Source organism: Anoplophora glabripennis, unplaced genomic scaffold, assembly GCF_000390285.2.
Source record: "Anoplophora glabripennis isolate ALB-LARVAE unplaced genomic scaffold, Agla_2.0 scaffold827, whole genome shotgun sequence".
Taxonomy (NCBI): domain Eukaryota; kingdom Metazoa; phylum Arthropoda; class Insecta; order Coleoptera; family Cerambycidae; genus Anoplophora; species Anoplophora glabripennis.
In genome coordinates, this window is record NW_019416992.1 from 141571 (window position 1) to 156320 (window position 14750).

The window sequence follows — 14750 nt, forward strand, 5'->3', positions numbered from 1 at the left end:
GTCGGACTACGGACGGTTGCATCTTCCCTGGTGTCTGTTGCTGCGATGTCTTATAGCGCTGGCATTGAAGACAACTTCTCACATAACTAGTGACTTCCCGGAACATGCCAGGCCAATAATATCGCAGGGAAATTCGGGCAATAGTCTTAGAAATTCCCATGTGTCCGGCGGTGGGAACATCATGGTTTTCTTTCATGACATTCGGTCTCATTGGCTTCGGTACACATAGCTTCCACGGGTCGCTGAGCTCGGGTTCGGTCAGATCTCTAGAATCCCAAATGTGTCGGTATAGCCGGTCATTACGAATACAGTAATCCGGGAATGCCTCGGGACTCTTTTCTACTTCTTCCTTTTTCTGCCGGTACCAAGAACACTCTGGTGCCCCCTCTAGAGCACATAGTTCGGCGGCATCCTCGGTGGAAGAATCGGGTAGGGGTTGTCGAGATAATGCATCAGCAACACGGTTTAAAGCTCCTCGGCGGTACTGGATGTCGAAGTCATATTGTTGTAAAAATATGCTCCATCTTGCTAGACGTCCAGTCGGATTTTTAACGGAGTGAAGCCAACGGAGTGACTGGTGGTCGGTAATAACGGTAAAACGGTATCCTTCCAGATATGGCCTCATTTTCTCAATTCCCCACACGATGGCTAAACATTCCTTTTCGGTGGTGGAATAATTTTTCTCGGCAGAGTTGAGGGTGCGGCTAGCATATGCCACGACATGTTCGGTTCCCTCAACGTTCTGGGTCAGGGCCACCCCTAGGCCAATATCGGAAGCATCGGTCTGTAAAATAAACGGTTTTTCAAGGCAAGTCAAAATCGGGGCTTCGGTAAGACATTTCTTTAAAGCTGTGAAAGCTTTTTCCTGTTCAGCAGTCCATTTCCAACGGTGATTTTTCTTGAGCAGTTTGGTTAACGGTTCAACTACTTCTGAAAATGACGGAACAAATCTACGGTACCAGGAAGCTGTACCTAGAAAGCGTCGGATTGGCATTTGTCAGGATTTAATTTCAGGTTGGCCATACGCAGACGGCGGACAACTTCCTTAAGATTTTCTAGATGATCCTCAAATGTTTCCCCTAAGACAATTATATCATCCAAATACGCAAATACATGCGGTTCTAATTCAGGACTAATGATACGGTCTAACAGACGTTGAAAAGTGGCAGGCGCGGAATGGAGTCCAAACGGCATTATTCTGAACTGAAAAAGTCCTCTTCCGGGGACGGTAAAAGCGGTGACAGGTTTACTTTCGGAAGATAGGGGAATTTGCCAGTACCCCTGTTTCAGGTCGATACTAGAGATATACCGGGCTCGGCGTAGTTTATCCAGGATGGCATTTATGTACGGTAGGGGGTATGCATCTTTCTCTGTGACTTCGTTCACTTTCCTGAAGTCGATGCAAAATCTTGGACTCCCATCCTTCTTCCGGACTATCACTACTGGTGAACTCCAAGGGCTACTTGACGGTTCTATTATCCCTTGTTCTAGCATGTCGTCAACTTCCTGGTTAATAATTGCCTGCATGCGGGGGTTCTGAGGTCGATATCTTTGTTTAATCGGTTCCGCTTGGGAAATGCGGATCTGATGCTGGATTAACGTAGTAGCACCTTTTATATCAGAAAAACTCGGTAATTCCTTATCCAGGAATTGGTTTAGTTGGATTTCTTCGACCTCGGTTAAGTGCAGGGAGAGTTCTCCCACTGGAGTATACGGGGTTGTCGGCGGTGACCTATGGACTTTTTTATCATTTAAGTAAATGGTGTTACTTAATAAGTCCATCCTAAAATTATTTCGGCTCAGTATGTCCATCCCAATTATCATGTCGGATGTTCAATCGGGTAGATGGTATATCAATTGGGAAAACTTGCTTTTATTTATTAAAAACTCCAGGTTATATCCACCACGAACGGTTACTTGTTGCCCATTAGCCAATACGGTAGTCGGTGTTTCTACCTCTTGGAATGGCATGTTCAGTTCGGTACAATAGTCGGCTACCTTATTGCTTATGTAAGAGAGCAAAGCTCCGGTATCTACAAGTGCGGAAAAATATTTGTTCTTAATTTTCACTTGTATATGTGGACGGTTATCTCCTCTGGTGATGGCTGCATTATGTGATGTTGAAGGGCGGTCACATCTGCAGTCGCGGGTCATCACTCCATTTTGCCCACATCTGGAGCAAAATAATCTCGACGGAGCTCTGCATTCAAATCGGTTGTGGCCAGGTTGACCACATCTCCAGCAAATGGTTCTCCCGTTGTAACTGTCAGACGACGGTGTTGATTGTGCAGGTCGAGTCTTAGGTGACGGTGGGGCTGGTCCAACAGGCCTTTCGGGGATAGGTTCTGGCCTGTTCCTATTTTCTTCGGAAGTACGGGGTCTAAACGGTGGTCGTGAGTTTACTGGTTCCCGGTTTCTTGGAGGTGGCAACTCTTTTCGGTCTGAGCCATAGCCCGGTAATGTATTACGGTATTTGAGCTCTTTACTCAACGTCTCAAATTCATCTATACGGGCTACCAGATCACTAGTACTCGTGATGTCGCTTTGACGTATATACTGGCGGTATTCTGGCAGTAAATTCGCATATAAGCGACGCAACATCTTTTCCGGTGAAAATCCTCCGTGGCGGCGGATTAACGTTTGTAACGCCACAATAAAATCTCTCCCGGTTTCGCTAGTGTTCTGTTTTCGTCTTTGTATTTGCTCTTCCAAAGAATCCTGGTAGTTTGCCGGTAAACAAAATAATTTAAAGTCGGCTAAAAATTCTCCCCATGTAGTCCAGGAATCTCGGCTATTGCGGTACCATGCCAGGGCATTGCCTTGGAAAACTTCGAACAGGGCTGGTACTAATTCGGTAGTGGAGATTTCGCTTTTCTCCTGCAGTTCGTACAATTTTTCCAGGAATTCGGTAGCGTCGGTTTTTCCATTAAACTGCAAGTTCGGACTTTGTCACATATATCCCCAATACTGTGGTTCTTTTTTACGGCTCTCCTCGTCGATTCCACGTTTGGCTGGAAACGAGGCGGTTCGGTATCAGGTCCAGAGGATGAAGACGGTTGCCGCTGATTTTTCCCAGATTTGGGATAACCCTCTCGGAAAAATGTTACTAATCTCTTTCTTAGTTTCGGTAGTGTTCCCTTGGTGGTCAATGATAATTTTTCTAGCTCTCTGACAAGCTCATCTTTCTTGAGCGTGTAAATCCAGCTCACTTTTGCGGGCTGCGGTTCGTCGTCACTGGACTCTCCAGGTCTTCCTGGGGTTGGCAGGTTATTGCAGCCGGTGTCGGACGGCATTCTGATAGTTTATTACGATTTAGCCAGACGTCCCAATTAGAAAAAGTCGGTATCAACAGATAGGGATAACCTATCTCGGAAACGGTAGCTCGGATTGCAATAAAACTATCAAAAATCGAATGTACACCCTCGATTTACTTAAAAATGAGGGGTCACTTGCTATGTTCCACTCAGATCGTGACTCCGGGAAACTCCGGGTGAAAATCCGGATAAAATGTCAAAGTCGGTGTTGATGCTCTATTTGCACGCCTGGTACTAATTAATAGTCAAACTTTTCTTAAATCGTGTTTTTCAACGACTTATCAGTTATATCATGGAAGTGACTTGTCGGATCGGTTCGGAACTGGTTGTAATCAATTCTTCACCCTTGAAAATGGTGAAATTGACACTCGGCAAAAATCGGTAATTTTCGGTTATCGGTAGTAAATCTTTCTACGAGACTTAAGGTGCATTCAGAATCAATTTGCTAGCCAACTTACACTTCGGCACGAAAGTCTGCACGGATTTGACCATTCAAAATAAAATTCAGGCGACACTTGGTACATGCGCGTTGGCTTCAACTTAAATCAGCTGTTTTAGCTGTATACTTTAGGTTATATTTATATATTGTTTGTTTTCAAAATTTTAAATTAAAATGTACAATAATAATCCATAATAATAATTAAAGTGAGCCAATTCCAAGCTGCTCCCGAGTTTAGCGACGAATTTTTATTATAGTGTATCTCCAATTACAGACCACTATGATAAATCTAACAGATTATAAAATTGAAAAAAAATGTTGGGCTCACTGAAACGAGCTTCACGAAGAAAATTTTCATAAAATTCATGATTTCTCCGGGCCGTTAGAATTGGTCTTACTCCCCCAAGACCCAGAAGTCTTTTAATGAAGTTTTTTGCTCGAATTGCTATAATAGCTGTCTTTTTAAGTAACAACAACAACAGCATTGTTACCTGTAAAAGAGGGGATAACAAGTTTCCCATTCTTCCATCGTGGTTAATCAACATAATGGTTAAACTAATTTCAAAATTCCATAAAATTAAAATTATGTTGACATTTTATTAAAACAATCATATTGCGCATATCCCGTAACCGGCACGGAAGTCGGCACGGACGTCAAAGTTTGCAGCTTGCGAGGTTTCACGCGCACTTCAACTCGTTTGCCAGCTCGAGATTTTATTCTGAACGGCTACATTGAAATGCGAAAGGTAAGCACGCGTGGCCAAGTCAGACTTCGCCCGCGAATTGATTGTGAATGGGGTTTTAGTCTTGAATATAAGACGTCTAGCTTGATTAATTTCGGAAAAATTAGCTATTAACTTTTCCGGGAAAAGTCGGATTGGTTCGGATTTAATTAAATTCGAATTTTTGCCTTTAACTCTACACGGACAAATCAATTTTACAACCTTAGTGCCTTCAGAACAGGCTTAGACAAAATTTGGTAACATTGACTATTTTTGGTATTTGACTATACTGTTATTAAAAGTATTAAATTTAAATCGGTCTTGTTCTACTTTTAATATTGACAAAGAAAATTGCTCTAACCGCATTCAACGGGGTTCAAAAAATTTTTACTTTCGATTTTCAATTAAAAAAAATTCAGGCCTTTCAACAATTAAACAAATTCTCTAAATTAAATTTAGACGGACAATAATGGTTTTGAATTATTTAACCAAAAGCAAATTATTGCTTTTAATTATATTTACACAGAAATAAACAACGGTCCCTAAACAGTATTTAAATAAAAGAAAATAACGGTCCCTGCTCGGGCGCCAAATTTTTGTAACGTACTTTACTTTATTTTGGTTTTGATTTTGGTGGTGACGGTTCGGTTCAGACGTTACTTGTGGCCGCCCCCGGTATACTACCAACTCTAAACGGAATCTTAATTCGCAATTGCGAATTCTAATTTACTAGATTTACTGACGTCACTGACGTCCCTATTTGGACGCCTAATTTTATGACGACCTTGACTACTAGTTTATCGGCAGCGGTGGTTTGCAGCCGGCGGTGGTGAGTGACGTCACAGAAACGTACTCCGGATTAAATCTTTTTGTTCGGATTGTCTCGGGCGCCAGTTTCCCTATCTTTTACGTGGGGGAAACTCCACGTGAACCCTACCCTCGGTTTAGAGTAAGTACTCGGGATAGCTGCAGTGAACAAGTGAACAGGTGAACAGGAGGCAAAGTCTGGGCGAGGTGCGAGTTCAAATGCGGGGCGGCCGACAGATTTCTCCCAGAAGCGGTAGAGTACCCAGCCAAACTTCAAGGGTCTATCCGTCGCTGCACAGCTGACACACAACGTCTTCTACTAGCGGTGGAGTACCCAGCCAAACCAGCAGTTTCGGTTATTGTGCCTTACAGCGTTTATCAAGCTTAGGTGGTGGAGTACCCAGCCAAACCTTCGCCGACAACGCTGTTGCCGTACAGTCTGACACCTTCACGTCCTCTACTGGCGGTGGAGTACCCAGCCAAACCAGCAGTTTCAGTAAAGGGGCTCACAGCGTTTGTCGAACGAGGGCGGTGGAGAACCCAGCCAAACCGTCGCCGATAACGCTGCTACCGTACGAGCCTGCACTCAACGTCTTCCGCTGGCGATGGAGTACCCAGCCAAACCAGCAGTTCGGTTGACGTGACGGACAACGTTCGTCGAACAAGGGCGGTGAAGAACCCAGCCAAACCTTCGCCGACAACGCTGTGGTCGTACTGTCTTGCCAAAGTTCAAAACGGCCAGACATATACCATAGCAGGACAGGTAGACATAGGAAAATACAATTTGCTTACTTATTCCGGATAGTGGCTCCCGGCGGCTAACTCCTTGGGTCGGATGGCGGTCTCTGGTCGGTTTCGGGTCCTCGGGGTGGTCCTCAGGCTGGCACTGGAGCTCTTCGAGTTCAGGATATGAACTGAAGATTTTAGTCCAGGGACGTTGGTTTTATTGCCTCAATCCCCCCTTGACTAAGCAGGAGTCTTGGTGGGATTATGCGCGCGGCACTCGTCAGAGTGGGGCAAACGGACGGTTCAGCTCGACTCGCGGATAATAATTGCTCTTGCCCAATTACGCTAATTAATAAATAAATGGCCCACGGCCTTGCATAAAACGGAAAATGAATACTGGTTCATTACATCTACATCCCACACGAAGTTCCGCAATCGATTTTTCATCCACAGAAAATCATATTCATGATCCTTGGTCGACCGCTGCTGTCGTGATATTCGTGTTGAGCGACCTCAAAAACTCCGAGGTAACGAGTTTCGGCTAAGTTTATAACGAATTTCCACAAAACTCCAAGCGACGACGTGGAAACCGGCCACCCTGGTCACTAGGTACCCCCGAGATCGTTGCCGTCGTGATGTTCGTGTTGAGCGACCCCAAAAACCCCGAGGTAACGAGTTTCGGCTAAGTTTATAACGAATTTCCACAAAACTCCAGGAGACAACATGAAAACCGGCCACCCTGGGCACTAGGTACCTCGGAGATCGTTGCCAACATGATATTCGTGTTCAGCGACCCCAGAAACCCTCGAGTAGCAAAATTGAACTCATTTCCGTCAATATTTTCCGAGTTATAAATTTTTCATATTTTAACTCTTCGAGTGCAATTTTAAAAATGCATTTTTCTTATGCACCGATGCAATTTTCATTTCTCAATGATCACATAGGGTCACAAACTTTCTGGACGCTCTAACGAATCGAATGCAAAAAACCGCATCACGATCCATCTTACTGCACAGATTTCAGAGGTTCAGTGCTTTATTTCCTCGTCTATCATCAGGAACTGTCATTTTATTTTTAACATTTCAAATATTAGTTATTGTTTGTAAAAAAAATTGATGAATATTCAAGTCTTATCAGAAGGACGGTCTCCCACAGATGGTGTTGAAAAAAGTGTAAAGAATTTTGCTGATGTGCTTACAAATTACTTTTAAGCATAAACATAAATATTCTTGTAATATTATGGTTAGAAGTGTCTGCCAGAAGCGGTTGTATTGATATGAATTGGTATGAATAATTTGAGAACGGCTAATCTTTGGGAAAAAAATTCTGGTTGAACCTTTAGAGCTCATATTTTAGGAAATGCAAGGCAATCATTCGGACCACCCTGTATATATGTGTCTTTTCGTTTATTTTTCTATACCTAAAATCTCTTCATTTATAATTAGTTTCTGATCTTAGTTCTTAGGCTTTTTTAGCTGCCTTTCGAAGATTCATTGCAAGACGAGGTCGGTGTTCATTAGTATTTAGAACTTATTTCACTGCAGCAAGAAAATATATTGCTGATTTAATGAACACAGCTTTCGAAACAGAAAACATTTCATGGAGTTTTGAAGAATCCTCCGTCAGCCCTTGACTCTGGTGGTCTGTGGGAGGCTGGTGTTATATTAGTAAAATCTCACCTTTTTCATATAAATTCTGACGTTTGAAGAATTTTCCACACTTCTCGCCCAAATTGAACCTCTCCTTAATTAGCGATTCATTTGTTCCATGAATTCTGATCCTAACGACCTGCGCGCCATAAACTCCCGGTCCTTAATATTCACGGTATTCTCACCCATTAGAAACTAACTACTTTGAGCAGATATCTAATCCCATAGACAGTATTCCTAATGCCTATAAAATGTTTGAAAAACGCCAAGATAGATCGTTTCTGTTTTGAAAGAAGTTGTCACCTCCTCGAAAAAAATTAAATGATATAAGTAGCCAAATGTTTTATATAAGATACTGCCAAACAGTTTGGACGGGATTTTAAAGTTTTAGCTTAATTATAATTAGGAATTTTAAAGTAAATAAGCTAGTTTCTAATTAAAATTACTTAAAATTACGTTAAATAAACGTCGGAAATTTAACCAGCACCAGCACATTAACAACTAGCGGCCCGTCCCGGCTTCGCACGGGAGGACATCGATTTTAAACATTTTGGGATATAAAAAATATAGCCTCAGGGATAATGTAGCATTCTATTGGTGAAAGAATTATCGAAATCTGTCCAGTAGTTTTTGAGTTTATTCGTAACAAACATACATAGCAAAATACAAATCTTTCCTTTTTATAATATTAGTATAGATATAGAAGTATAGATTCAAACCATTTCCGCATATTGTGAAGATAATATGGAATTATTTGATGGAATTATTTGATAACATTCATGATTTATTATTGCAAGTATTCTAATAAGTCCGGACGAAAGAAAATTATTCTCGCAGGTAGGTATTGGTAATTAATTTGATTTTAAGTTCAATTCAATTCAATATTTTCATTATTTCACACTCAAAATCTTTCATAAATTAATAAAAAGTGGAACAGAGAAATAAAAAATAGTCATATTAATACAATAAAGTAAGACGATAACATACAAATGGCGAAAAATTTGTACAGGGAAATGTAACTATTAGAATAATTCGAAACTAAACAAAATTACATCAAATTCAATTGAAAACTTTGAAAATCCCATATAATATACGGGAACTTCAGAAAAATGTAATCATGCTAACGACAAACCTGCATTAGTTTTAACAATACCTTATCAACTGGTATTGCATAAATTGGTAAAATTGGTAAATTATATTATTTCGGTTTCAGATGACCCTAATAGTCGCATGGTCTGTTTTAAAATAAAAAATGTTGAGGACGTATCTAATCTTTAAACAGATCCCCTGTTATTTACCGCATAGTATTTTTTGATATTGTATCCAATATTATTTTTAGTTAATTTCATAATATTCGATTTGATATACAGGGCTGGAAAATCCACATGGTCCATCTGCCTTTACATGAGAGCGACAAAGTAAAGTAAAGAAATCCGTGCGATAGACAAAGATGGCTGTAGTGAAGATGTTTTATAATCTGAATAGTCACCGCCCGCTTCGGGTTTGAAGTGGGAGTGACTATTCAGATTATGAAACGTCTTCAATGTAACCATCCTTGTCTATCGCACGGATTTCTATGACTTACTTTATCTCTCTCACGTAACGGCCGATATAGCATGGGGACGTTCCGAACTTGTATAAGCTTGATGTCACGTAACTTTATAATAATGTGTTTCTTATCTTAAATAGCTTTTCTCTATAATAGATTTGATAGTTTTTTGGTATAATTAGGTGACAATTTTGTTGGAGCGCTCAAAATAATATTTACGAGTACCTATTTTGCGTATTTCTTCCTTTAAATGTTTCTCGGCAAATCAAATTATCTTACATGTCGAAATCAAAACACGTTCTCTCTCAAAATTACGATCGTCTATCACTAAGGTAGGCGTAGAAAATAAAAAAATATTAAGTGCCAATTATTATCTTATGAATATACAGCGTGAGTTTTTTTCGATGTTTAGTGTAAGGATCTGGGAAAGTAGCAGAGATACAAAAAAGCTTAAATGAGGTAAGTAGTGCAGTTTTATGATCCTTATTGTTACTTTTATTTTTTAAATAAACGTCATGGTTGACTAGATATTTGGAAAAATAGAGTTCGGCCAATTCTTTCAGATGCGTGTAGCTCCGTTGCTATTTATTGTACGAAAAAAATTTAAATTACAAAGTTTCAGGTTTTTGCAGTATTAATAAGACAGTGTGATCAAATTGTTCGTGTACACTTTCGTTTTCAAGTTATAATATAAATTTCAAGTTTTTTAAACGTAAACCATAGTTACCTATGAGCTAGAAAAAAATGTCTTTTTTTATTATTTCTGACGATATAACATTCGGTATTGTTATTTTGAAAAATGAGAAAACTGCAACCGTTTTTAACTTTTCAGTTGCTCGCTGACGTAGATGGCTGTGAAAATTATACGCAATCCAACGAATAAAATCAGAACAATTGAAGTCGGTATCATGTGCGCACCTCTGTATGTGTCGGGGCACCAGAGCAGTGTGCGACTGGCATATTTTAAATAAATCAATAATAATAAGTAAAGAATAAAAAATTTAAATCATAATGATGGAAATCTATGTGGCAAGTAAATGAAATACGCAAAAAATATCAGAATTTTGTGAACATTATTTACTTTAAAGATATTAAAGAAATTGTTCAAAAACCCCACCGTTATTATTAATGCACAAGATACATCTTTTTGAAACAGAATTTGAGGCTTTTCTCACAGAACGCGTATCAATATTGTCAAAAGTTTCCTGAACGAATATAACACTCAATAATTTTACGCTTTTCCTCGTTTGAAAAATTCATTGTCTTTGGCAATTGAAACAACTTTTAAAAAAGAAAATTAACTGCCAAATAATTCTACAGTAACTAAAAGCGTTGTCAATATACATTTCGAATGTTTTCACAGCCATCTACGTCAGCGAACAACTGAAAAGTTAAAAACAGCTGCAGTTTTCCCATTTTTCAAAATAACAATATCAAATTGTATATCGTTGGAAAACATAAAAGGGTCATTTTTTCTAGCTCATAGCCAACTATGATTTACATTTAAAAAACTTGAAGTTTATGTTATAACTTGAAAACGAAAGGGTACACGAACAATTTGGTCTCACTCTCTTATTAATACTGCAAAAACCTGAAACTTTGTAATTTAATTTTTTTTGTAAAATAAATAGCAACGGAGCTACACGCATCTGAAAGAATTGGCCGAATTCGGATTTTTCCAAAAATCTAGTCAGTCATGACGTTTATTTAAAAAATAAAAGTAAAATTTAATAAGGATCATAAAACCGCACATCTTTCCTCATTTAAACTTTTTTGTATATTTGCTACTTTCCCAGATCCCAGAAACTTATACCTTGTGCCGTTTTTACAAGCACTGCGTAGGTATAAGATATTTTTTTAATTTGGTTTATCACAGTACATGTATCCTTTGAATATAAATTCCCTCTATCGAATTAAGAAAGTCGTACCAATCACCCAACTGCAATCTTTTTCATAATGTTATATTTTATATACATATGTATATTAGTAATGTAATATGTTTCCTAATAGTTATAAATTGTTGGTGCTGATAATCACTTTCATACATTTACATATTTCATTAAAATGCTCAATATTTTTCAGCAAGTTGCAACCCCCACCGTAGTGAAGAAAATCCTTCGCTTCAAACAAGAAAATCCCGGAATGTTTGCTTGGGAAATAAGAGAGCAACTGATATCACAAAGGATCTGTGAACCTCATAACATACCTTCAGTAAGCTCTGTCAATCGAATACTAAGGAACAGCGGAGTTTGGCCTGATCCTCCAGAAATGTTACATCATCCTAGACCTAACCATACTGCAGGTAATAAATTCAGTTGATGTTGATTGAATTCTGTTTCAATTCAATTAAAATTAGAGTTTTGACATAAACAGAATTCTAATAAAATTACTTGTGTATAATATACAATGCGACAATGTGATTATTATTTATTACAGTCACTAAAATTTTGATATAAAGTTAATTAGAGTTTAAAATATTACTGAGAATGTATGCGTTGTTTATGAGACATCCATCAATAAGTTTTGATATAAGCCTACTTTGAGAATAGTCACTTATTTTCTCCCGAAAACTGTCCACATTAGAAAGTTCTAACAAGAGTACATTATTTTTAGAAAATAAAATTGTACATTAGAAATTAGAACTTAAAATGTAATATCAATGTAGGATAACTAGCGCCCTCTATAAAATATACAAAAAATAATTAGACCAGCGTATTTGGCGTCCTTGAAAACTCCGGAATACCAAATTTCATAAAAATATTTCGCACCTTTTAGAAATTTTCGTAAAAATTCTATTTAAAGAATTTTATTTTGTCGCTCTGTATCTCGAAAACAAGAGGAGATAGACATATTTTTCATCCCCCTGAATTTACGGGAGGTCTTTCTGAAACACCCTGTATAAACTACTACTTATGACTTTTGTGCAAGATTTCTGTTACCAAGACGCTTTTTCTACCAATCAACTGACTTGCCGTCAGTCTCAACAGTGGCTTCGTATGACATTTCTATATCTTAAAATCTAGCTATTTCTGGATTTTATGATATGGATGGCTTTTTTTCAAAAGACCAAAAGGTGCAGCAATGAACAAGAAAAATTCCCGTATGAATCATTTCGCGTTGACTTTCAAATGACCTTTGCCCTTGACCAAGACCACGTTAAGGTGCCTCATCCCAAACACAACAACTTTTACGTAGGACTTCTTTTACAAAGAAGCGTCTTCTACCCATCAACTGACTTGCCGTTAAGTCTCATACTGACTTCACATGACCTTTGACCATCTGTATCTCGCAAACCATAAGAGTAACTAAATATAAGGCTTTTATTGGATAGGGCGGATCGAACATGCATTCACTGAGGCCATCTCATGTTGTTGTAGCAAAACGTTGTCCTTTAAGGAAATTGTTAAACAGAAATCTGCAACCACAGATCGAATCTGTATTTCCAAGCTTTCAATCAACAGAAATAGAATGCGTTGACTGAAATATTTCAATCAACGTAGAATGTTGGAGATTTGAGGTTATAGTTTATCTTCAGTTCAGGTAGGTTGCCGCGTTTTGTGCATTAATAAATTTGTTTTGTTTTAGATTAATGTAATAAAGGATTTATTGAATTAGTCATCTGAACTGCCTTACTACTGTATTTTTATTCAAAATGAGTTTACCTGGTAGAACTACACGTCAATGTTGTGCTTCAAATTGCAAAAGCACTTACTATATGAATGTCTGTAAAGCGTCCTATAGAAATAAAAGTTTTTTCAAAATTACAAAAGACAGACAATTACTGTGGATAGAATCACTTCGAAAATTATGTAAATCAGACTTTGCTCCGACAAACACAGATCATTATTTTTGTGAAGACCATTTTGAGTTAAAATGTTTTAAAAGCAGTGATAGGAATAGTCTCAACAGAAATGCTGTGCCAACATTATTTTTAAGATCAACTACAAGTTCATATATTAATTGTAATAATATCACCTTGGAATTCTCGGATAGTATCCAATATTCAGCAAAACAATTTGTTAATGTTAACGTAACATTACAGAATTTTCAGAATACGAGCTGCCAAACTTCAATTTCGGATGATTTTTCACCTCCACCTTTTAAAAAACCGAAATACATATATTCAAAAATGTTATTTCCTATAAGCGCTACTGCGAGCACTAGGGCCATTACTGATATTACTGATAGCAAGTTGAATTAAGCGGAATCAAATACTGGTCATGTAAGTACCTCACTTGATATCTCATTTTGTCAAAGCTGCACATCTTTTCAGTCAAATAATAAACAACAGATTTTGAAATTAAAAAAGAAACTATTAAAATGTAAAAGTAATTTGGCTCATGTTCGTAGTATCACCTATTCTAATTTATTTGCAAAATTAAGTCGACATCTTGATCCAGTAGGAGTAAAATTTATTGAGTCACAAATTAAAAATTGTGAAAAAAATGACCTATCTATAATTCAGAAAATAAAGCACTTGCTTTAGCGATTTACAAACGTGAGTCAAGGTGCTACAGGTTTTTACAAAAATTTTTTGTGCTGCCCTCTAAATCTTCCATAAGGAAATATTTAGGCCAAATACCTTTAAATGTTGGGATAAATGAAAAGTTGTTACGTAAATTATCAAAACATGATAGTAAAATGATTACAAGATATAAAGTTTGTTGTTTAGTATTTGATGAAATAGCTCTGTCTGTTGGTCTAGATTATGACACTTGTAAAGATCAAATAACGGGATATGTCCATCTTGGGTCCCTGGGTAGACAAAATGAGGTAGCAAATCATGCTCTAGTGTTTTTGGTACAAAATATTAGTAAACATTGGAAGCAACCTATCTTGAATTATTTCACAAAAGATGTCATAAATACAAAGGATCTACAGATTTTGTTAACTGAAATAATTTCCGCATTGCAGTGTTGTGGATTCAAAATTAATTGTACAGTTTGTGATCAAGGTTCCACTAATAGATCAGCTATCAGACAGTTAGTTTCTGAGTCATCAAATAAATCCACTTTTAATGTTAATGGCGAGGAAATTATTCCCATTTTTGACGCTCCTCATTTGCATAAAAAGACCAGAAATGCTTTATATAACAATAATATTAAATTTTCGCATAATAAAACAGCAAAATTCAAATACAGTAAAATGTTATGAAATTGATAAATCTAGACGCTTCCAAGGTTTACGAAAGATACATGACCATTATTTCGAATTAAATCGTAGTAATGTTAAAATGAAAGTAAAAATTCCAGCACAAACGTTAAGTGCATCTGTAGCTCATGAAGTTGAGGCAATGGTGAGTAACCCCACTACTGGCATACCTGCTGAGGCTATTCATACAGCAGAGTTTGCGAATGATATTAATGATCTTTTTGATAGTTTAAATTCTCGTATCATTCAGCTAAATAATTGCAGTTTTTTAAAGTCATCTATTACTAAGAAATCAGCACATATTACATTTTGGAATGATATGTTGGAAGAAATTCAGTCTTGGCAATTTCAGTCTCATAAAGACAACAAAGTAAAAAATGTACATCCCGTAAA

At 37.7% G+C, this 14750-nt stretch overlaps 1 protein-coding gene across 1 annotated transcript in view; it reads left to right on the forward strand.

The window, feature by feature from the left end:
* The window catches only part of LOC108912778 (paired box protein Pax-5), a gene marked incomplete at its 5' end in the record, with an annotated part of 50994 nt that overhangs the window by 21440 nt on the left and 14804 nt on the right, over positions 1–14750 (forward strand). The window contains one exon of the mRNA XM_023455782.1: positions 11289–11508. Coding sequence (XP_023311550.1) covers positions 11289–11508 — 220 coding nt within the window. The remainder of the gene's footprint in view (positions 1–11288; positions 11509–14750) is intronic.